The sequence below is a fragment of the Scyliorhinus torazame genome, chromosome 9, assembly GCF_047496885.1.
Source record: "Scyliorhinus torazame isolate Kashiwa2021f chromosome 9, sScyTor2.1, whole genome shotgun sequence".
Classification (NCBI taxonomy): Eukaryota; Metazoa; Chordata; class Chondrichthyes; order Carcharhiniformes; family Scyliorhinidae; genus Scyliorhinus; species Scyliorhinus torazame.
The window spans coordinates 257,581,031-257,604,277 of record NC_092715.1 but is presented as its reverse complement, the minus strand read 5'-3'; the positions used below and the strand labels follow the sequence as shown (position 1 = coordinate 257,604,277).

The window sequence follows — 23,247 nt, the reverse complement described above, 5'->3', positions numbered from 1 at the left end:
ACCGATTGTGTGCTTTTTATACATCGCTAAAGTCAATACATTCTCCAGTAGGTTTCTGAAAGATGGCACCCTACATGGGCAGCACGGTAGCACAAGTGGATAGCACTGTGGCTTCACAGTGCCAGGGTCCCAGGTTCGATTCCCCGCTGTCACTGTCTGTGCGGAGTCTGCACGTTCTCTCCGTGTCTGCGTGGGTTTCCTCCGGGTGCTCCGGTTTCCTCCTACAGCCCGAAAATGTGCAGGTTAGGTGGGTTGGCCATGCTAAATTGCCCCTAGTGTCCAAAAACGTTAGGACCGGTTATTGGGTTATGGGGATAGGGTGGAAGTGAGGGCTTAAGTGGGTCGGTGCAGACTCAATGGGTCGAATGGCCTCCTTCTGCATTCTGGCCTCCTTCTGCATTCTATGTTCTATGTACATACCTGCCTAGTTTCTTCACCCATCTAATGCACTATCATAGCTACATTTAAGGCACTTTTATATTGAAAGCAGACACAAGGGTCTGGATTCTCCGATTCTGGGGCTATGTTCCCACACCGGTGTGGGAACGGTCACGTTTTATGCCAGAAAAAATGGGGCAAAATGGGCACCGATTCCCTGTTTTGCTGGAGGCTAGCAGGATGGCAGCATAGAGCACCCGGTTCTCGTTGCCGATGCAGGCCGGAGAATTGCCGGGTCCGTGGCCGCGCTTTCGCACGATGGCAGCGCCGTGCTACATGGCGCCGGTCGTTCACGGACCCGGCCGGCGAAATAGTCCCCCCCTTCGGCCGGCGCCCAGCCCCGAATAATGACCCCCGCCCCTGTCCGCGGATCGGCCTTCCCCTGAGGCTCAGGACTGAGTCCGCAGCCACGACACCGAGTTCCCAATGGGCGAGACCACACGTGTCCCACGCCGTCGGGAACTCGGCCGTTCGGGGGCGGAGCATCGGGGGGGGCGTGCCTCAGGCAACGTCCTGAGCCCATCAATACGTGGCGTTACTTTGGAGGGGGCGCAGCATCGCGAAAGCGGTGCCGCCCCCGATTTGGTTGGGAACTCGGATCCTCCGGCCAGTCGCCGAAGGCGATTTCGGCGTCGGCGACCGGGAAATCCAGCCCAAGAAGTCTGAGACGTAACGACAGAGGGATACAGGAACAAGAGGAGGCCCTTCAGCCCCTCCTGCCTATTCTGCCATTCAATGAGGTCACGATTGATATGAAAATTAACTCCACATTTTACCCTTTTACCCTCATCCCTTAATACATTTGGATAACAGAAATCTACCAATTGCAGTTTTAAAAGTAACAATCGATTTAACAGAAGTCGCTGTTTGTGGAAGATGGAAGGAGGTTTCAAACTTCTACCAACCTTTGGCTGGAATTTTCTGCTTCCCCAACCTTCCCCCGCAATCCCGTGATGTGTTTTCTGGTGGGAATGTTTCCGAAATGTTTAAATTTCTAATTTTCAAACTCTTTTCCCTCGTCTTAGGACCTTTGAATCAGTGGACATCGGCTAGATTGGAAGAGACTATCTGTTCCCCTTATTACCTTGAGAGTTTTAATCAAAATCTCATTTGAAAGGAGGCACTCCTGAAAGTGAAGGTCCCAACAGTATTATGTTGGAGGGTCAGTCTAGATTTTGTGCTGAAGTGCCTGGAGTAGGGCTCGAAACCACAAAAGCTTTGACGGTTTGATCGCCTTGAAATTCCGCCCACTGCCGAGGTGGGTTTCGAACCCACAGAGCACTAAGTTGGACTTCTGGATTACTATCGCAGTGGCATTATATATAATGCCATAGCGGATACAATTTGGACCATTTAACTGCTTTCTAAGTTGCAGTTCTCTTCATAAAATATCAATTGTAGGGTCAGAGAAGCTTGCGGCACAGGTGACCATTTGGCCCATCATGACTGCGCTAGCTCTTTGAGCAATTGTGCATCCGGCTTTTTGTCCGTAGCCCTCTACGTTCCTCACCCACAAGTATTTGTCCAAACTCCTGCCACTTTCTCAGGTAGAGCACACCAATTCAAAACAGTTCTGATCAGGGAAGGGGAAAAACAAATTCAACTGGTCTCCCCGCTTGACGTTTTGTTCGTGAACTCTGGTTTCTGACCCATTACCTTTCGCGTTGAAAACCTATTCACCTTCTCTGTGCAGAGGCTTTTCCAGTCGCTCCTCATGACTGAAGTCCCTCATCCCTGGTAACATTCTGGTAAGCCTTCTCTGTGCCTGTTAGGTCTTTCCTGAATTGCGGTGCCCAGAATTGTCCACCATATTGCAGCTGAGAAACAAGGCAATACGGTTTCACCTCAGTACCTTTTCGCCTTTATTCTTTCCTGGGAAGTGGGCATCGCTGGACAAGGCCAGCCGGTTGTTGTCCGTCCCTACCTGTCCTTGAGCTGAGTGGGCCATTTCAGAGGGCGGTCAAGAGACAACCACATTGCCGCGGGTCTGGAGTCACATGTAGGCCAGGCCAGGTAAAGATTTTCCTCCCTAAAGGGCATGAGTGACCTTGCGCTGGTGACCATGAAATTTTCTTTACATGGCTGTTTTAGTGATCGCCTTGAAATTCCGCCCACTGCCGAGGTGGGTTTCGAACCCACAGAGCACTAAGCTGGACTTCTGGATTACTATCGCAGTGGCATTATCGCTCACCCATGGTCTCCCTGTACAGTACAGGAATGTTAGTCGAGATTTTTTTGCTGAAGTGTCTGTAGTCGTTCGTTATTGTCAAAGATATTGCACTCCGGACTCTGGGAGCTTGAACTGTGTCTTTGTCGGGATGTCTGAACTGGATCACTTGGACAGAATGGACACAGAGTTAGCACTGGCACGCCTGAGCAAATGGGCAGCCAGTGATGCAAATCAAAGGGCAGCACGGTGGCGCAGTGAGTAGCACTACTGCCTCACGGCGCCGAGGTCCCAGGTTCGATCCCGGCTCTGGGTGACTGTCCGTGTGGAGTTTGCACATTCTCCCCGTGTCTGCGTGGGTTTCGCCCCCACAACCCAAGATGTGCAGGGTAGGAGGATTGGCCACGCTAAATTGCCCCTTCATTGGGGAAAAAAAATGAATTGGGCACTCTAAATTTATCCCCCCAAAATGATGCAAATCATGATGCAGTAATGTATTGCAGGGTGACGTGACAACCCAAGGAGTCTGCACATTCTCCCCGTGTCTGCGTGGGTTTCCTCCGGGTGCTCCAGTTTCCTCCCACAGTCCAAAGATGTGCAGGTTAGGTGGATTGGCCATGATAAATTGCCCTTAGTGTTGGGTGCGGTTACTGGGTTATGGAGATAGGGTGGAGGTGTGCGGTTGGGTAGGGTGCTCTTTCAGAGAGCCGGTGCAGACTCGATGATTCTATGATATTCCGCTAACACAATACGGTTTGGATTTACCGAAGCTGCTGAATCTTGATCGACAACTTTCAATCAGGTACACTGTTTGATTTAGGGCAAACTTTCCGTAAGGCACTCCCACTCCCAACTAGCTCCGTTCTGTGGATGTTGTCAGAAGCCTGACTTCATATTCATGTATGCAGGAAAACAAATCCATACAGTGCACTGACAATGCATCAATGGCCATTTTAAGTGATTCTGAGGATTATAGTGGATGCAGCCTTTGGGACTCTCACTTCAGGATGGGAATGTATCGAATCCGGTGAAGAACAACAAAAGCTAAATCAAGATAATTAGGTTAATTGTATTTTTAATGAAAAAGAGGATGCATTTACGTTGTGTCCTTCACAACCTCAGGGCTCCCTCAAGCGCTTTACAGCAATGTTGTAAATTCAGCAGCAAATTAGCTCGCAGTGCACTCCCGCAAACAGCATTGTGATAACGATTTGATAATGCACCACCCCTGCCTTTCTTCCAAATAGTGTCATGGGATCTTGCATATCGATATGAGAGAGCATATGGGGCCTTGCCTGAACACCAGATGCAAAAAGAGAAATTGCACCTCCATCGCCAACACTAAGGGCATTCAAATGGTCATTGGATAGACATATGGACGATAAGGGAATAGTGTAGATGGGCTTTAGAGTGGTTTCACAGGTCGGCGCAACATCAAGGGCCGAAGGGCCTGTACTGCACTGTTATGTTCTATGTTCTAACACTGCAGCACCGCTCTCCTCCCCCCGCACACCCCCGCAGTGCACTGGATTGTCAGCCTCGATTTCTGTGCTCAAGTTTCTGGAGTGGAATTTGAACCTGTGGCCTTTCTGCCTAGGACGAAAGTGCTAGCCACTGAGCGATGGCTCACACCCCAGAGAGAAAAGCTGTGAACTGCAAAATGGGGAGGTGTAGTTTGTGTGCTGAATTGCAGGATCCGCTGGTGTACCTCTGGGTGTTTGATTCCCTGTGTACGATTTACATATAGAATTTACAGTGCAGAAGGCCATTCAGTCCATCAAGTCTGCACCGGCCCTTGGGAAGCACACCCTACCCAAGCCCACACCTCCACCCTATCCCCACAACCCAACCCAACCTTTTTGGTCACTGAAGGGGCAATTTAGCACAGCCAATCCACCTCACCTGCACATCTTTGGACTTGTGGGAGGAAATGGGGATAAATGGGTGTTTCTCTGGTTGGCAACCTGTAACTAGTGGGGTCCCTCAAGGATCAGTATTGGGCCCCGCAGTTGTTCACAATTTACATAGACGATTTGGAGTTGGGGACCAAGTGCAATGTGTCAAAGTTTGCAGACGACACTAAGATGAGTGGTAAAGCAAAAAGTGCAGAGGATACCGGAAGTCTGCAGAAGGATTTGGATAGGTTAGGTGAATGGGCTAGGGTCTGGCAGATGGAATTCAATGTTGCCAAGGCTAATCGAGCTTTGTCTTTCATTGCTAGAGGGATGGAGTTCAAGACTAGGGAGGTTATGCTGCAATTGTATAAGGTGTTGGTGAGGCCACATCTGGAGTATTGTGTTCAGTTTGTCTCCTTACCTGAGAAAGGACATAGTGGCACTGGAGGGAGTGCAGAGGAAATTCACGAGGTTGATCCCAGAGTTGAGGGGATTAGATTATGACGAGAGGTTGAGTAGACTGGGACTGTACTCATTGGAGTTTAGAAGGATGCGGGGGGATCTTATTGAGACATATAAAATTATGAAGGGAATAGCTAGGATAGATGCGGGCAGGTATTTTCCACTGGTCGGGGAAAGCAGGACTAGGGGGCATAGCCTCAAAATAAGGGGAGGTAGATTTAGGACTGACTGTAGGAGGAACTTCTTCACCCAAAGGGTTGTGAATCTCTGGAATTCCTTGCCCAGTGAAGCAGTTGAGGCTCCTTCTTTAAACGTTTTTAAGAAAAAGATAGATGCCTTTCTAAAGAATAAAGGGATTTGGGGAAATGGTGTACGGGCCGGAGAGTGGAGCTGAGTCCACAAAGATCAGCCATGATCTCATTAAATGGCGGAGCAGGCTCGAGGGTCCAGATGGCCTACTCCTGTTCCTAGTTCTTATGTTCTTATGAAACCGGAGCACCCGGAGGAAACCCACGCAGACACGGGGAGAACGTGCAGGCTCCGCACAGACAGTGACCCAAACCGGGGATCGAACCTGGGACCCTGGAGCTGTGAAGCCATAGCGCTAACCACTGTGCTACCGTGCCACCCTTATTTCTGCAGTGTTAGTTGTGCTACGGCAGGTCTCGTGCTCTTGGGGAAGTGCAAGATCGGAAGGTGAGTTACAGTAGCGAGCGGAGCTCCAAACTGCACAAAATGGCCTTGGCCGCGTGGTGCCCATTCAGGCCCCACATACAATGCAAGTCGTGTTGAATAGCCATGTGGTTCTCGACACTGTGAGGGCCGTGAAATATGCGGCAAAACGCGCTCGCTAGGGTACTTTGTTCCCTTTTGGGACAATCGCACCCGCTAACTTCCTTGTATTTATAACCCCAAGTTTTGGGCATGGGAAACGTCATATTTTCCCCTAGCCTGTCACACCTGGTTAAAATGATAGAGACCCCTACCAAATCACTTATTGCCATTCTCTTTTTCTAGAGAAATGAGGGCCAGTCTGTTAAATCGCTCAAATCTATTTTAAAACTTTCTCTAGTGCTTCGCTATTCTTCTTGTAATAAGGGGACCAGCACTGTGTAGAATTCTATGAATGCCCATATCCAAACAATTACTCTGAATGCAAAAGCAAAAGCATGGTGAACCATGTGATCGGCTGTGCAATAAATTTAAAGTCTAGCATGAGGTGCTCCTGTAGGCTGTGCACTCGTGGCCGAAGCAGGAATGTTTAAACAGTAGCAATCAACCCAGCAGACATTTGTTCAGGCATCCGAGAGCAATGTCATAAATCACTGTCGCGGGCAAAGTTGCCCACCATTTGTTTTCATTTGGAACTTATAAAGTCCGCCTGTACAAATCCCACAAGGACAGATCCTGCAGCAATTTGGGGAACTGTGCTTAACACTGATGGGCTGGGAGTGAGAATGAGCCTGACGCGCTGCTCACGCCTGACGGACAGCTCGAGCGGGTTTGCCAAGATTAGTGTGAAATTGTTAACGTTTGTTCCACTTGGCACTTGAGTGAGCAATGTAGGGCAAGTGTTAACCTACCTCACGCCTGTCAGTACGGAATCAATCACCTCGCATTGCTCTGTTGGCGTGATGTTTGTTCAGTGTGCATGATATTTAGGTGCAAAATACATGTGCTGCTGAAAAATGACAATTTAGTGAGCTATAAAAAACAGTGGCTTCTGGGCAATTATGGAGCGCTCAGGCTTCTTAAAGTATGCCACTAGGAGTAAAACGAGCAGTCTTTAAATGCCCCTGAAAAGTAATATTTGATGTCCTACTGTCCAATAGATTCAAATACCAAAGCCGCAATCTACTAACTGTTCCCAGAATGCAGCCTTACAACACGATAGGATCATCTTTGCAAAATGACTACTTTGCGACTAATATCAGTTCACAGCTCACTGATCCCACACATCTGCTGCCATTTGACAGCTTTAATGTTTCCAGCCAAGTGTCACTAATAGCGTTTGTAATGTGTCCTTTTGATTTTTATTATTGCTCATGTGATCTGAGTCTCACTGATGAAAAAGAACACTATTAAGCCCAGTGGTGAGAAATGTTCTCTGCATTTTCATTCGTCCTGCTCATGAGACAATCTTACGGACAACATTAAAGCATACTTCTCCTTGCAGCTTTTGCATTTTCCGAGAGCGTCGCTTGCCCAGGTACACGGATTGAATGCGGAGGATGGGAAATGGAACACTTGCCACCTTTTTTTGACACCTACCTGTGTGTCAAGCATTTCCAAGTCAGGCACAGTGCAGGTGAAATTACTGCCTGGAATGGAAATGAGTGTTGGGCATGTTATATAATAGGCAGGCATTGGCCCTCAGGCAGTGAGCAAAAATGAACCTCAATGTGCCACCGCCCACTTAAGGTGCCGTGTTGGTTGGTTACATCTCAAGATCCGTGTAAGTGAGCAATTTGGGGAACTGTGCAGAATACTGATCGGCTCCTGCAGGCTGGGTGTGAGAATGAGCCTGACATGCTGCACACGCCTGACTGACAGTCAAGCATGTTGGGAACTCAAGTCACTGGAGACTAACCAAATTCATTCGACTCGAAACTGGCCGCGATTCTCTGGCCTCGTCCGGTGAATAGCGGGAGAGGGGCCAAAAATGAGAACCGTGCCAGGCGCCAAACAGTTGGCGATGCAAATGGCCCGCTCCCGTAGAAGAAATCAGGATCTCGCCGCAGCCTGCCAAGAAAACAATTATCGCCACTTAAGCCCCATTTCCATATAATTAATGAGAGCCACCCCTTATCCAACGGCCTCCTGTCATTCATCGGCCTCCCCAGCAAGTGGTCACACTGGCGCCGATTAGAACTCCTTTTGAAAAACGTGAACCTGGCGGAAGGACTTCTGTGGGGAGTCGAGTGGATGAATAGCCATCTTTGCTCGCAGGCAAAGAGCCTGGGGGCACTGGGCTTGCCATCCCAGTGCTCGGCGTGGAGTGGGGGACCCTCGTTTGGATGGGGGGGGGGGGGGGGGGGTGAGACAGCTCCGGTTGAGAGGGCCCGCCATGGGGAGCCACTGGGTGGGCAACCGCTCACGGCACCAGCATGCCAACCGTTGGATTATGTTTACCCGTTCCGGGGACAACCCTCGTGTCTGCCCACCGACCACCCATAACCCCCACCGAATGCCAAGGCCTCTGGCCGTGCATCTGAAGGCTATTGCTAATAGGGAATTGGCAATCGTGGTTATTTAGAGTGCCCAATTCATTTTTTCCAATTAAGGGGCAATTTAGCATGGCCAATCCATCTAGCCTGCACATCTTTGGGTTGTGGGCGTGAAAGCCACGCAGACACGGGGAGAATGTGCAAACTCCACAAGGACAGTGACCCAGGGCCGGGATCGAACTTGGGACCTCGGCGCCCTGAGGCAGCAGTGCTAACCACTGTGCCACCGGAAATCGTGGTTAAGTGAGCACTTCACACAATCTAAGTGGAGTACAGTGGGTGGGCGGGCCATATGGCACGTGGGAGTCATTGCCTAGCATCCCAATCACCTTGATGCCTGGACACTGCAGGAGGCAACACCACACATGCAGCAGCCAACATCCGAACACCCAGGGGATGGCACACAGCTCCGGGGGCATGTCCACGGCCGGGGGATGGGTGAGTGCCATGGGAGGGGACCAGTGGCAGGTCCAGGTGACGTTGTGAGCGGGTGTCTGGGATACAGGGTCTGGGGTCCGGTGAGGGAGGCCCGCTGCGATCGGGAGTGCCAGCGTTCCGGATTGGGGGGAGGGGAGGGATCAATGGGGGAATGGAGTGTCCCAGGATGTTTGTCAGTGTAACACCATTTCCCAATTCCTTACAGATATTGAACGCTATGGCAGGGGTATTGGACTGAGAATTGCCCTCGTGGTGCTGCTGCTAGGCCAGACGCCGGAGACGGCAGCAGCGTCTGCAGAGGCTCGAGGCGGCTGCCCATGTGCCGGACCTGCCCTACACCGAGGACCCGGCCGCCCATCAGGCCAGGGAGGGACCGAGAGGGGGAATCCCATGACACCCAAGGACATCTATGTGTCTTCCCAGGATGCACATCTGAGGTGGAGACAGTCAGCTGCTTACTGCATCCTGTAGCTTCGATGCCTCTGGCGGGCGTCCCCTGGGGGCTCTGCGGCCGGAGGGGACTGGCTCACTTGGTGGTAGCACATGCATTGCATTGTGCTGGCTGTCAGAGCTGCCTCATCAGGGGGGTGGAACTCGACGGAGCTGGTAGCCACCATCGCCACTCCATGGGATGGGTCCGGGTTGGCACCCAGCGCCCCCTCCTCCCGGTAGGTGCCCATAGGGCCCTAGGGTTCACCTTGGGATGGAGGGGAGCTGGTTCGAGTCCCGGCTGCCCCTGAATCATCTGGCTCTGTCAACTCTGGTGGTTCCCCATGGTCTGCACCATCGCGTCGATGCCCTCGACAATGATCCTCAGTGACTGGGACGTGCTCTGCAGCGCCTCGGCCATGTCCATCTGAGAGGGGGACATGTCCCGCAGAACCTCATCAAGGTCAGCCTGGCACTGGGTGACATCCGCCAGCGAGGCAGACATTCTGTCGAGACAGTCAGCCATGGCCGTCACCGACTGCACGCCGCCTTGGACACCTTCACTAATGCTGCCGACATCGTGCACCAGGCTCTACACTGCGGTCACCATCATAGCAGTGTTGGCCTCGATGCCACGCATTGCCGACGACATCTGCACCCATAGCCTCTGGGACGCCTCCAAGCGGCTATGGATCTGCTGGAGCGACGCCGACATCTCCCTCTGAATGTCCCGGCCTCTCCCTAATGGCCCCAGCAGCTCCGGAAACCCCTGTTCCAGAAGCTCAGCATCAGGGTGAGACCCAGTTGGGTCCCGGGATCGAGCAGACCTCCGACGGCTGGGGGTTCCCGCCTCCACCTGATGTGCATCAGCAGCAGTGTGGTGCTCACCAGATTGTGCCCCAGAAGCCTGACCACTAACATTTCCCACCGAGGTGGGTGTACCTGCGCTGGTGGAGCGTGGGGATGACAGCTGTGGCGTGACTATTACAGTGGCATCCTTGGAGCTCTCCTCCGTGGTGGTCTCATGGGAGACTGGAGAAAGTGCCACCCGGGGTGGGCCGGCACCCGTAGGCTGGAGGCCTGAGGAAGAATGGACAATGAAAGAAAGAATGGGGGATCGGACTGAGGGTTAGGGGTTGCACGGTAATTGGGGGTGTGGATGCTCCCGTGGGGCGGAAAGGTCTCGTTTGAGGGGGGGGGGGGGGGGGGGAGGGGGAGGATATTGGTGTCCATTAACTCGTGCTGCACGGTATAGGTGCCGGCGAAACAGCTGAGAAGCCTTCAGTTGTGGCGAGAAGCCCATGAGGCCTTGTTAAATGGACCAATTAACGCTGAATAGCGTTGCCGGCCCCGCTCGCTACAACACTTGGAATTCTTTCTGGAGAATCGCCCCCTCTGCAGCAGTGAGGCAGCTGTTAGAACATTTGCTTCTAGATGAGAAGGTTGTGGGTTTAGAACCCGCTTCATAGTCTTGGCCGATGTTTCAGCGCAGTACTGACGGCACAGTGACAGAGGTGCTCTGCCATTTGGATGTGATAGCTAAACCGAAGGCCCTCTCTGTCTCTTCAGGAGGATCTAAAAGATCCCCTGGTACTATTTCACAGAGCACTGGAGGTCTCCCGGGTGTTCGTATCAATATTTAAACCTCAATCACCATCACTGAAAAATGAATTCCCAGGTCATTTTCACACGTTGGCTGCTGCTTTTCCTACATTGCAACAATGACTACACATCAAAAGCACATCATTGGCTAGAAAGCACTTTGTGATGTCCTGAGGTCATGAAGGTGATAGACAAACGCAACTACTTCTGGCCTTTTCCTCTTCCAGCCACCAGGGGAAGGAGGCTTTCATCCCAGATCCCAGAAGTAAAATGTTTTCAAGCCGCTGAATGACCTGGTCCTCGCAGTTCCGCACAACATAAACGCTCTGAGTAATGAAAGCTTTCTCAACTTAACATTTATAAAACAATTTACGTTGAGCACTACAGGATCCAATTCCAAAAGTGCACATGGCCTTAGAATGTTGCGTAAACGAATGAATTACAGGTTTTAAAAAAATTCTCTGGACGGTCATTTTGATGGTGGCCGTTAGCTTAAACAGAAAAGTGGGACTCGTCAATAGAACTTCATTCCATCGATAGGAAAAGAAATTAAAATCAGGACCGATGCATAACATTCGACTGTTGGGAACACGTCCCACAATCACCCAAAATTACACCTTTACATTTGTACACAATTGGCATTCTAGTACAAAAAAAACTCAAAGAGTTAAAACTGTACAATCACTTTTATCTCAAGTCGCTAGAAGTACTCGCAAATCCCAGCTGCTCCCACTGGTCACATGTATCAGATGGAAATGAACTCGCATCAAACCTGCATCAGTTATACCATAATTCTACTTCATTAGTGGGCAAATAAAGTGATCTATTAACGCTGCCGAGGAAAACTCCTGGGTAGTACTGGAACTTTCCTACCGATAGTCAAAGGCACTGCCGGGGGATTCAGCACTGCCCGAGGAACCGCCCTTATGTGGGACTCTCCCTCGGCAGAGAACCCATCCTTGCCCAAGTCAGTGCGCACAGGGCCAAAATGACCCCAGATGCAAAAGCCCCCGACAATGGTGGAACAACATGACAGCTTGTGCGATTGTTGGGAATTTGTGCAGACAAAGGTGTTCGTACAAATCATGGTTCGCCACTGCCGAAACCATTTACAAATTAGCAGTTCTCACTACGGTTTAACGATGCGCGAGCGTGTCACCCCTGTCACGTTGTGGTACATCAACACAGCAGCAGACTGAAGCGTCGCGAAAGATTGGCGCCCCCACCCGCTGTCAGGGAGGTCTGCGCGAAAAGCTACCCGATAATTGAATGCGCTCACTCTTTCTAATGCACAACATTCTGTACAAAGTCTCGGGGGACCTCATTAGTCCGAACCGGTTCTTCTCGAATGATATGGGATGCAGTGGATCCAATTCACAAGCTAATTGTGGTGTGTGCTATCGAGGCAGAAACCTGCAAAATGTGCGACACACACGAGGAAGTACTCCACGGTGTGTAGAAAATCGCACGTTTATTAGTTCCAGAACAGTCGTGGGCCTTTCGTTTTTTGGCAGAACGCTGATGTGGCGCAGCTGAAGATCAACAGGTTTTGGGTCAGACCACAGCAACTGTGCGGATCAAATCAGCACTTTTACATGACTGAAAGACTCTGGATGGTTCCCTTTGACGACAGTCTTTGGTACACCTTACGTTATCCCTTGGCGAACATCATCCTTTTTTAAAAAAAAACTAAATTTAGAGTACCCAATTCATTTTTTCCAATTAAGGGGCAATTTAGCGTGGCCAACCCACCTAGCCTGCACATCTTTGGGTTGCGGGGGCGAAACACACGCAGACACGGGGAGAATGTGCAAACTCCACACGGACAGTGACCCAGAGCCTGGGATCGAACCTGGGACCTCGGCGCCGTGAGGCAGCAGGGCTAACCCACTGCGCCACCGTGCTGCCCACGAACATCATCCTTTGAGAGTTGGGTGAAAAGAAACATTAAACGCCAGCCCGGGATCCTGGCCAGCGGTGCACAAATTTCCGCTTCCTCTCCTTGGATAGTGTGGTGGCTGAATTTGACGAATTGGCTTTATGATCGAGATTTTTTTTTTTAAAACATCAGAGACAATTCTAAAAAGAGAAAGAGTCCAGAAAAAACACATCATTTCCCCCAGTCGTCTGCTTCAGCCAGTTTGGGTTTTCATGATTCTGGGTTCCTGACTGTTCTTTGATACTCTTCCAGTTCATTTTTCCTGTTCATTGCTTTCTGCAGTTCCTGTTTGATGAGCTGGATCTGCTTCTCCAGTTCTGTCAGCTCGTGAAGGACTGAATTCCTGACCTTCGCGAGAGGCTCAGGTTTGCCGTTGGCATTAACGGTGAGGGGGAGCTCTTTCACCGCTGGGGGCAGGCCCTCGCTCTGACAAGGTTTCAAATTCATTTCAGGCTGGTGAATATCTTTGAAAATGCATTTCTGCTTGCCCCAATGGGCATGATTGGCTGTATTCCACACGGTCTGCTGGTCATTTCCCACGTTACACCTGAAATCGAAACATTTTGATTTAAGTCAAATCTGAAGAAGATATCTGCTGCCATACGATACTACTGTATGCATGTGGAATAATAGATGGGTTTAATCTCTTCCTATCAGCAGCCCTGCAACGCTCAAAGGTCTCTGCTCCCCTACAGTCTCTTATCGTAGAACCGTAGAATCCCTACAGGGCAGAAGGAGGCCATTCGGCCCATTGAGTCTGCACCGACCCTCCAAAAGTGCACCTTGCCTAGGTTCATATCCTGGCCCTAACCTTTGGACACTACGGGGCAATCCACCTAACCTGCACATCTGATTGATCCCATACATCGACTCCATCTACACCTCCCGCTGCCTGGGGAAAGCGGGCAGCATAATCAAAGACCCCTCCCACCCGGCTTACTCACTCTTCCAACTTCTTCCATCGGGCAGGAGATACAGAAGTCTGAGAACACAAACGAACAGACTCAAAAGCAGCTTCTTCCCCACTGTCACCAGACTCCTAAATGACCCTCTTATGGACTGACCTCATTGACACTACACCCTGTATGCTTCACCCGATGCCAGTGCTTATGTAGTTACATTGTGTACCTTGTGTTGCCCTATTATGTATTTTCTTTTCTTCCCTTTTCTTCCCATGTACTTAGTGATCTGTTTGAGCTGCTCACAGGAAAATACTTTTCACTGTACCTCGGTCCACGTGACAATAAACAAATCCAATCCAATCCAATCTTATGACTGTGGGAGGAAACCGGAGCGCCCGGAGGAAACCCACGCAGACACGGGGAGAACATGCAAATGCCACACGGAGAGGGACCCAGGGCCGGGATTCAAACCGGGTCCTCAGCGCTGTGAGGCAGCGGTGCTCACCGCTGCGCCATCGTGCAGTCCTGGCAGCGGTTTTCAAAGGGAAGCAGGCCATCATTGAGGGGGTTATGGTGGCAAGGAAGGAAAGTTGGGAATGTGACTTGAAAGAACAGGATGTAGGGCTTCACGGACGAGGTGGACTCGCGAACAAACCTGAGAGAGGACAGGGGAGAAAGTGGAGGCTGGGGCAGGTGAGGGTTAGGGCGGGGGGTTGGGCTCGGGGATGTTAAGTGTCGGGTGGGAGCTTTGGTCTGGTAGGAAAAAGGGAAGAGATGAAGCCATGGAAAAGTTGTGGGCCCAACATTAGTGGCAAAGACACTTGTCCGAGTTGTGGGTGACGCAACCGAGAGTGGAGAAAAGAGATTGGGAGGTCATCCTTGTTCGCAGGATGATCCCACAATAGTGGATAATCCTGGCTGAGTAAAGCCTAATGGCACCACATCTGGTCTAGCCAGGTGGATGGTTAAACTAGCTGCCCACTATTCTATTCTTCACCCCTTACACGTGAGGGAACAAAATTCAGATGCAAGCAAGAGATATAACCAGGATGATGAACTTCGAAACCTTAAAAGAGAAAAGGACATCAAAGGGGTGAACTGAGGGATGGGTTGAGCAAATTAACAGCTGCCGAGGTATTATGTTAAAGAGGAGACCCAAGGCTAATGCAGTTGAGCATTGTTGGATCAGATACACAAATTAAAAGGTTTACAGCAACATTTCCAAACTTTGGAAGAAGTGATTTGTCTTAAGCGATGTAATGAAAGATTCAATTTCCAAATTCATCATCTCATCATCCCAACAAAAGTATCCCGCACAATAAAGATCCAAATGATATTGGGTCACCACGGCCGTCTCCCACTGAGGCCCTTAAAATGGAAATAGGTTCAGCGACAGGAGGCCGGGAAGGATTCCAGGGTTCCTCGGAGATTTGGGAATTCCCAGGCCAGGTCTTTTTCTCCATCTTTCATGGGGTGTGGGCCTGACGGCTGCGACCCCTGGTTTCCTGCCCATCCCTAGTTCCTCTTGAGAAGGTGGTGGTGAACCGCCTTCATGTATCGCTGGAGTCCATCCGGTGCAGGTACACCCAGAGTGCGCGAACAATAACGGGCGACTTAATCGTGAGTTACACCCGCCAAACAATGAAGGATGATCACAACGCACGAGTGGTCAATGCTCTGAGTCGTGGGCAAACTGGAAAATAAGGTGAAGGATTTAAAACAGAAAGCAAAGAAAAAAAAGTTGATTTTACCAATTAAAACCTTGGAGTGAGATCTTCACCTGGTGGGAGCATGGGTCGTGGAATCACTGGCTTGTGCCAACGCCTTCCTATTCAAAACTTCGCCCCATGACTCCTTAAATTGTGAAAAGCACCTCTGAGAGAAAAAAGGCAAACGACGGAGTGCCGATTATATAATCAGGCTTTCTTACCTCTTTTGCAGTCTGTTCAGTTTGTGCTGAAATTGTTCATCATGGAAGGATGTATTTAAAGCTCGATGAAATCGCTGAAAAGGACAAACAGATTATTCATTGTGTTTGCAAACTACTTTTTGTTTACATTCATCTGTGGGGTGTGGGCGTCACTGGCGAGGTCAGCATTTATGGTCCATCTCAAGTTGCGCTCGGGAAGGCGGTGGTGAGCTGCCTTCTTGAACTGCCCAGCTTGTGTAGGGACACCCACAGTGCTGTTAGGGAGGGAGGTGCAGCAATTTGACCCAGTGACAGTGAAAGGTTAACGTGCAGGTTCAGTCGGCAGTTAGCAAGGCAAATGCAATGTTATCATTCATGTAGAGAGGGCCAGAATACAAGAGCAGGAATGCAGTGCTGAGGCTGTATAAGGCTCTGGTCAGACCCCATTTGGAGTATTGTGAACAGTTTTGGGCCCCGTATTTAAGGAAGGATGTGCTGGCCTTGGTAAGGGTCCAGAGGAGGTTCACAAGAATGATCCCTGGAATCGTATGAGGAACGGTTGAGGACTCTGGGTCTGTACTCGCTGGGAGTTTAGAAGGATGTGAGGGATCTTATTGAAACTTACAGGATACTGCGAGGCCTGGATAGGGTGGACATGGAGAGGATGTTTCCACTAGTAGGAAAAACTAGTACCAGAGGAGACAATCTCAGACTAAAGAGGCGATCCTTTAAAACAGGGAAGAGGAGGAATTTCTTCAGCCAGAGGCTGGTGAATCTGTGGAACTCTTTGCCGCAGAAGGCTGTGGAGGCCAAATCACTGCAAACAGGGGCCGTGTGGTTCCCGGGCGTGCAGCGTTCACTGGCGACGGGATTCCATCCTCCCGTCGCTTGTCAATCGGATTTCCCACTGAAACCGCCCCACGCCGCCGTGAAACCCGCTGGCGGGGATGCGCTGCCAGCGGGAAAAGTGAATCCCGACGGCAAGAGAATTCCAGCCCAGATGTTTACCTAAGGCAAGCTGGTAACAATGGGGAATGGAACAGAAAGGGTTTGTAAAAGGTGTCAGAAGTTCAAAGGAGGAGACAAAGTGTGAACTTTGCATTTGCATTCTAAAAGGTAGGCTCACAAAATGTAACGTAATTAATTTTGACTTCTGAAGAGGTTAGTTCAGATAAGGGAACTTCAAAAGGGGGGGGGGGGGAAACAAATTGGATATCAGAAGCAATCCAACCTATGCAAGGGGGGCTGTTTTCAGACATCAACCCACAGTAGGAATAGCTGTATTTACTCAATAAGCCGTGTCTGTGAAGTAGGCCTACTTTGAACAACCAGTTGTCTTGTCCTGCATCGGAAGCAACCACCACAAAATATAACCGCCTGGATTTTGTTTATAGTGTTTAAAAACCTAAATGACGTAGTGGAAGGTGGGGAGAATTAGCTCCGAGAGTGTGAAATAAAGATGGTTACCACTGGATAAAGTTTTAAAAACGTATTTAATTTTTTCCAATTAAGGGGCAATTTAGCGTGGCCAATCCACCTAACCTGGACACCTTTGGGTTGTGGGGGTGAGACCCACGCAGACACGGGGAGAATGTGCAAACTCCACACAGACAGTGACCCGAGGCCGGGATTGAACACGGGTCCTCGGCGCCATGAGGCAGCAGTGCGAACCATTGTGCTACCGTGCCACCCCGGAATTGGATAAAGTTAGTCATACTGTGTATCCCCATTGTTTTATGTCCTATAATTTGACATTATTGTTTTTTTATTTAGTTGTTTAATAAACATTTATGTTATTTAAAATCATCGCAGAACGTCTGGAACATCACTGTGGTTTTCGAATCTTTTCTCACATTTTCTCAAATTCCAAAATACATATGAGGGCAATTCTTTAAAGTTTCCCTTCTGGGATTTGGAATAACCTGGAGCGGAATTGTCCGCCGTCGGGATGCTCTGTTTTGCCGGCAGCCCGGGGGTTTCCGACGGCGTGGGGCTGCCCCACAGTGGGAAACAAAGGAATCCTCCGCACCTCCAGGGGCTCGGCTGGCTGCCGGCGGGGTTGGCGCCGAAGGGCCTCCGCTGGCCGGCGCGAATTGCCGCATGCGCGGGAGCGCCAGCGTGTACTGGCGTCATCCCAGCGCATGCGCAGGGGGGTTCTTAAGAGTGCCCCCATGGCACAGATCCGCCCACGGATCGGTGGGCCCCGATCGCGGGCAAGGCCACCGTGCCCACCCTCCCCCCCCGGGGCCAGATCCCCCCGCGCCCCACCCGGTGACTCCGCGGGCCGCCCGCAGAGCCAGGTCCCGCCGGTAAGGACCTGGTGTAATATACACCGGCAGGACTGGCCGAAAACGGGTGGCCACTCAGCCCATCGCGGGGCGGAGAATCGCTGGGGGGGGGGGGGGGCGCGCTGCTAACGGCCCCCGACCGGCGCGACTCCCGCCCCCGCCAAAAAACTGGCACCGGAGAATCTGGCAGCCGACGCCGGAGCGACGGGACGGGCTTCACGCTGCCCCCCCCCCCTCCCGGCAATTCTCCGGCCCGGCGGGGGGGGGGGGTCGGAGAATCCCGCCCCAGAAATCTGGCGTGCCGGGACGGAGAATCCACCTCCTGATGTTTACCATCAGCCATTCTCTAAAGACATGGGCTACAGTTTTTTTTAAATCTGTCATGTGATGTGGGCATCACTGACAAGGCCAGCATTTGCTGCCCAACTCTAATTGCCCTTGAACTGTGCAAGTCACTTCAGGGTCAATCACATTGCTGTGGGTCTGGAGTCACATGTAGGTCAGGTCAGGTAAGCGTGGCAGATTTCCTTCCCTCAAGGAAATTAGTGAAAAGATGGGGTTTTACAACAATCAACGACAGTTGTCATGGTGTCACTATGAGACTAGCTTTATATTCCAGATTAATTAACCGATTTTAAATTCCACCAGCTGCCATGGCAGGTCTTGACCCCACGACCCCAGAGCATTAGCCGGGTCTCTGGACTACTAGTCCAATGATACTGCCACTACGCCCACCATCTTTCCATTGCTGGTGTAGTTATATGGGCGGGCTTAAGTTACTCTATGAGGATAGGTTTATATAGGTTAGGCATGCAGTTACATAAATACAGAAGAGAGGTGTGGACATGGGCCAAATATTGGAAGCAGAAATTGGCAGGTAATGCTTTATTTATATATATATATATAATATATGTATACACACTTGAGGTGTTCAAAGGCGTTGCTGGACTAGATAAAGAGAAACCATTTTCTCAGTGAGGGAAGTCCCAAAGTAAGGCGGCAGAACCTTAAAATGAGAGGTAAGGGGTCTTGTCAATGAGCGGGTGTCACATTAAGAGTAATGACCTTCTGGAGCTCTCCTCCAAATGGCTTTTGAGGCTGGGGATCAGATTGAAAATGTCTGAACTGAGCTGGATTGATTTTTGTTCGGCAAAAGTATTAAAGGTTACAGAACCGAGACGCGTAAGATGGAGTTAAGGTGCAGATCAGCTGGGTTTTAATTGAATGGCAGAACAAACTCGAGGGGGCTGAGTGTTCTCTGCCTGTCTTTATGACTGTCATCCAGATAATGACAGAACACAGAACTGTTCGGGGAGGTATAAGCCCAGATTTACACTTCATTCCAATTTGACACACCCATTCTTCTCCAATGGCAGCAAAGCCCTGGTGTCACAAATGGTTACAATTAACACAGCCAGCAGAGCTTGCTCCCGCTGGGAATTGTGCGTTTCGTATTAATTCTGAAGGTGAAGAACCCACTCTGCTAATATAGGGACAGACTTCTAAACCTGACTCGTTTCCTCCTATAAACACGCCTCCCACTTTGTCGTGTCTCATCCTTTGAGAGACACTGAAAGCGACGGCTCGGAAATGCAGTCGGCTTCTTTGATACATCATCAATTTTTCAGACAACCAAAGTAATGGACTCAAAGGTTGTCTGCCAAGTAGATTTCCCAATCAATGCGTGTATATATAAAGCATTTCCTGTCAATTTCTGCTTCCCATTTTTGGCCCATGTCCACACTAGGCTGGCAAGACAATATGATGCACACTTCACGGTTCTAATTTCAATTCTCTTCCTGTAGCTAATGGTGCACCAAGGCAGACTTCCGTCTGTTTCCATAGATTGTAAGTTGCTAGCCTATCGCCAGGGGCTTACAGCTTGAGGGGCTGACTGATCAGGAGTCTCTCCAGCTTTTGCCGCCAGCCACTGGCACTTGCGGAAGGATTTGCAGGTTGATTCTCAACGTGTTTGGTCGTGTTATAAACGCACCACTCTTGGCCCTCAGGTACTCGCTGTGCACCCAGGTGTAACTGGGGTGGGGCTCAAACCTGGAGCGTCTGGCTCGGGGGGACCGGGGGGGACGGGACACACACACGCTACCCACCGTGACACTTTACTGTGGATTTGTGATTAACTGGATCTGGATTAAGGCTGCACCTCTACTTCTTCAGCTGCCTGGACCCCAAGCTCTGGAATTCCCGCCCTCTAAACATCTCCACCTCACCATTTCCATTCCCTGTTCGAAGATGCTTCTTTGGCTAAGCTTTCGGTCATCGCTTTGCGTGGTTGTGTTTGCCAATTTTATGAACATGTGAATTAGGAGCATCGGCTGCTCCTAGGCCCATCGACTGCTCCCCCATTCAATAAGATCATGGCTAATCTGATTATAACCTCAACTCTGCACTCCTACCGATAACCTTTCACCCCTTGATAATCAGGTCTGCCTTAAGAATATTCAAAGGCTGTTTCCACTGCCTTTTGAGGAAGAGAGTCTCCCAGAGACCCCCGACCCACTGAGAGAAATAAATTCTCCTCATCTCAGTCTTAAATGAGCGACGCCTTATTTTTAAACGGTGACCCCCCAGTTCTGGACTCTCCCACAAGAGGAAACATCCTCTCCGCATCCACCCTGTCAGGATCTCGACCGAGTCGCCTCTTGCTCTTCCGAATTTTACTTGACACAAATCCAACCTCTCCAAGCTTTCTTCATAAGACAACCCGCCTGTTCATTAGTCTTGGTATTGTTTGATAGCACCCGTGAAGGACTTTGGGATGTCCTGTTATGCTTACGGTGCTTTACAAAATTGTTCTTTCTTTGGACTTCCACAGCCATTGGAGAAGTAAAATTTTAATCTTATGAGTGTGTGGTTGTAAACGGTAACAAGAGAGTCTACAAATGTGATTTATCTACTGAATGAACTGATGTGTAATTTCTTGGGCTTGTCAGCATTGGTGCCATGGGGGTGGGGGGTGGTGTGCAGATCAGTGAGTAAATTTCTGTTGAATCTCAAGGTGTGTTGGGTGCAGCGAGAGGCCACCTGACTTGGGATACGGCACTGGGAAGTGCTGAGTGTTTTGGCCAAGGGTGGTCTCATAACCGGTACAGGCTTGGAGGGCCGAAGAGCCTGTTCCTGCCCTGTGTTGTTTTTTTTGTTCTTCGACTCACAGCCGCGTTCGTTACACCTGGGCGCACAGCGAGTGCTCTCAAGTTGGAACATCAAAGTGAAAAATGAAACTGTATTGGAATGGGAAAAGTTTCAACAAGAGAAGAGAATGTGGACTGGTCAAAGGGGGGCGGGATGGAATTGTAAAGTTGCGAACACTTCCGTTTCTTGGTTATTTTAAAATATTTTATTTATTTATTTTTAATAAATTTAAAGTATCCAATTCTTTTTTTCAGTTGTGCAATTCAGCGTGGCCATTCCACCTCCCCTGCGCATCTTTTTGGGTTGTGGGGGTGAGACCCACGCAGACACGGGGAGAATGTGCAAACTCCACACTGGCAGTGGCCCGGGGCCGAACCCGGATCCTCAGCGCTGTGAGGCAGCAGTGCTAACCACTGTGCCGCCGTGCCCCCTATTTTAGAATATTTTAGCAATAGAGCCACGATGCGATCCATCTAACATCTGAGCGAAAGTCACAGCTTCGGATTTCCCAGCGCCCGAGGGGCTTTGCTGTTGTGACAGCTTCTTGTGCGGTCTCCAGATCATAATGTGTGTCAGGGAATTTCTCGCTTCCAGCTACTGCCATAAAATCCTCCTTGCCAGGTTCCTGCAGTAGAATTTTTCAGCACTTACTAGCATCATTGCTACATTAAGTCTTACAGTTTGACGTACGAGGAGCGGTTGAGGACTCTGGGTCTGCACTCGATGGACTTTAAAAGGATGAGGGTGGGGGATTTCAATGAAACTTACAGAATACTGATGGAGTGGACGTGGAGATGATGTCTCGAGAAGTAGGAGAGGCTTCAGACTGAAGGGACCACCTTTTGAAACAGAGATGGGGAGGAGTTTCTTCAGCCAGAGGGCGGTTGAATCTGTGGAACTCACGGGGAGAAGGCAGGAGAATGGGGATGAGGAACATTTCAGCCATGATCGAATGGTGGGGCAGACCCGATGGGAATGGCCTAATTCTGCTCCTAATTGTAATGGTTTTAAGGTTCTGTTAGTGGCGGGTGGCGGTGATGGGTGTTTGGATCAGAGGAGAAATGTGGTCATTTCATTATAGCTACAGCATCACAGATTTTCAACTCGAGAAACAAATGCGTACGCGTATCAAACTCCTGTGCACTTTCGATGAGGACATCAGCAATGCTATATATCCATCGGCTCCTACCTGGCTTGTATGGAGCCAATACTTCAGTCGTGGCTTCCTTTTGATCCGCGGGAGCACCAGTCTGTAGATGATATGCTCGCCAACTGTTGCAAGGAGGGAACCGACCACCCCGACGCAGAGCAACACAAAGAGTCCTGAAAAGTGCTTGATCCCCATTTGAAAGGTCTGTGAAGAGGAGAGCATGCGTCTCTATTATCCCTCAGCAGTTCAGTTGTTAAGGAGCGTGCAAAATATTCTGGGCAACAGGAGGTTTGGTGAGCACCGTGCTCTTCAATTTGAGTTTCAGGTATTGCAATTTATTTTCCCCCCCGCTCAAGACAATCTAGACCCTCACTCCTCCCAGATAGGCAGAGCTCGAGGTTAAGCTGAGACAGCAGCTGGGGAGTAATGTTAACTTTACCCGGTTCAATGTGAAACTACCAGCTGCCCGATTCGGCATGTCTCTCCCAGTTTTATCAGGCAGGGGAAGATCGACCATCTGCTGTACCAGGGGAAAGTGGGAAGCAGAGGATAGAAAACAAACAACAAAAATATAGCACAAAGGAATTGTACAACGGAGGCAAGCAAACAGACAATTACAAGGAGGGGTCCGTTCAAACGAGAATAGACGAGGAGCAATGCCACAGGAGGTCATCCAATACATAAAGTAGTCAATGACGTTTTCAAGTTTAACTTTTAAGACTCTTCATCCCTTTGAATGGAAATAGTTTGTCTCAAGGCAGACAAAACAGGTACATCTGATACCGTGTCGTACCAGATTTATCATTCCTGGTGCCTAAGTAACACAGGCCCTGATGGGTAAGCTCACCCAAAAAGCCACCATCAATGTTGATTTGCGATAGATACCCCAGGCACAAGATAGAGAAACTAAATGTGTTGGTTGGGGAGTCTAGGACTCAGGAGTGGGGGGGGGGGGGGGGGGGGGGGGGGGGGGTGTAAATAACCTAAAAATGAGAGGCAGGCCTTTCAGGATTGAAGGTAGAAAGTGCACAGCCACACACAAGATGTGGCAGAAGTTTGAAAATCTCCAGTGCAATCGATTGTTCACTTTAAATTTGAGACTGATGGGCTTTGGAAGGAATATGGAGTAAAGACCCCACGTTCAGCCAAATCTCATGGAGGTGGCGGAACAGGCTCGAGGGACCAAACTGCCCCCTGCTGCATCTGCTGTCAGGAACCCGTGCAACTTCCGAAATTTCTTTGAGCGCACAT

At 50.1% G+C, this 23,247-nt stretch overlaps 1 protein-coding gene across 2 annotated transcripts in view; it reads right to left on the bottom strand.

Moving 5' to 3' along the window:
- Positions 1-10,997: 10,997 nt before the first annotated feature.
- Positions 10,998-23,247, bottom strand: part of grin3a (glutamate receptor, ionotropic, N-methyl-D-aspartate 3A) — a 175,857-nt gene continuing 163,607 nt past the window's right edge. For both annotated transcript variants that reach the window (XM_072517277.1, XM_072517278.1), the window contains exons 7-9: positions 22,036-22,200; positions 15,430-15,503; positions 10,998-13,144 (exon numbers count right to left, since the gene is read on the bottom strand). In XM_072517277.1, coding sequence (XP_072373378.1) covers positions 12,808-13,144; positions 15,430-15,503; positions 22,036-22,200 — 576 coding nt within the window. In that variant the 3' untranslated portion in view covers positions 10,998-12,807. The remainder of the gene's footprint in view (positions 13,145-15,429; positions 15,504-22,035; positions 22,201-23,247) is intronic.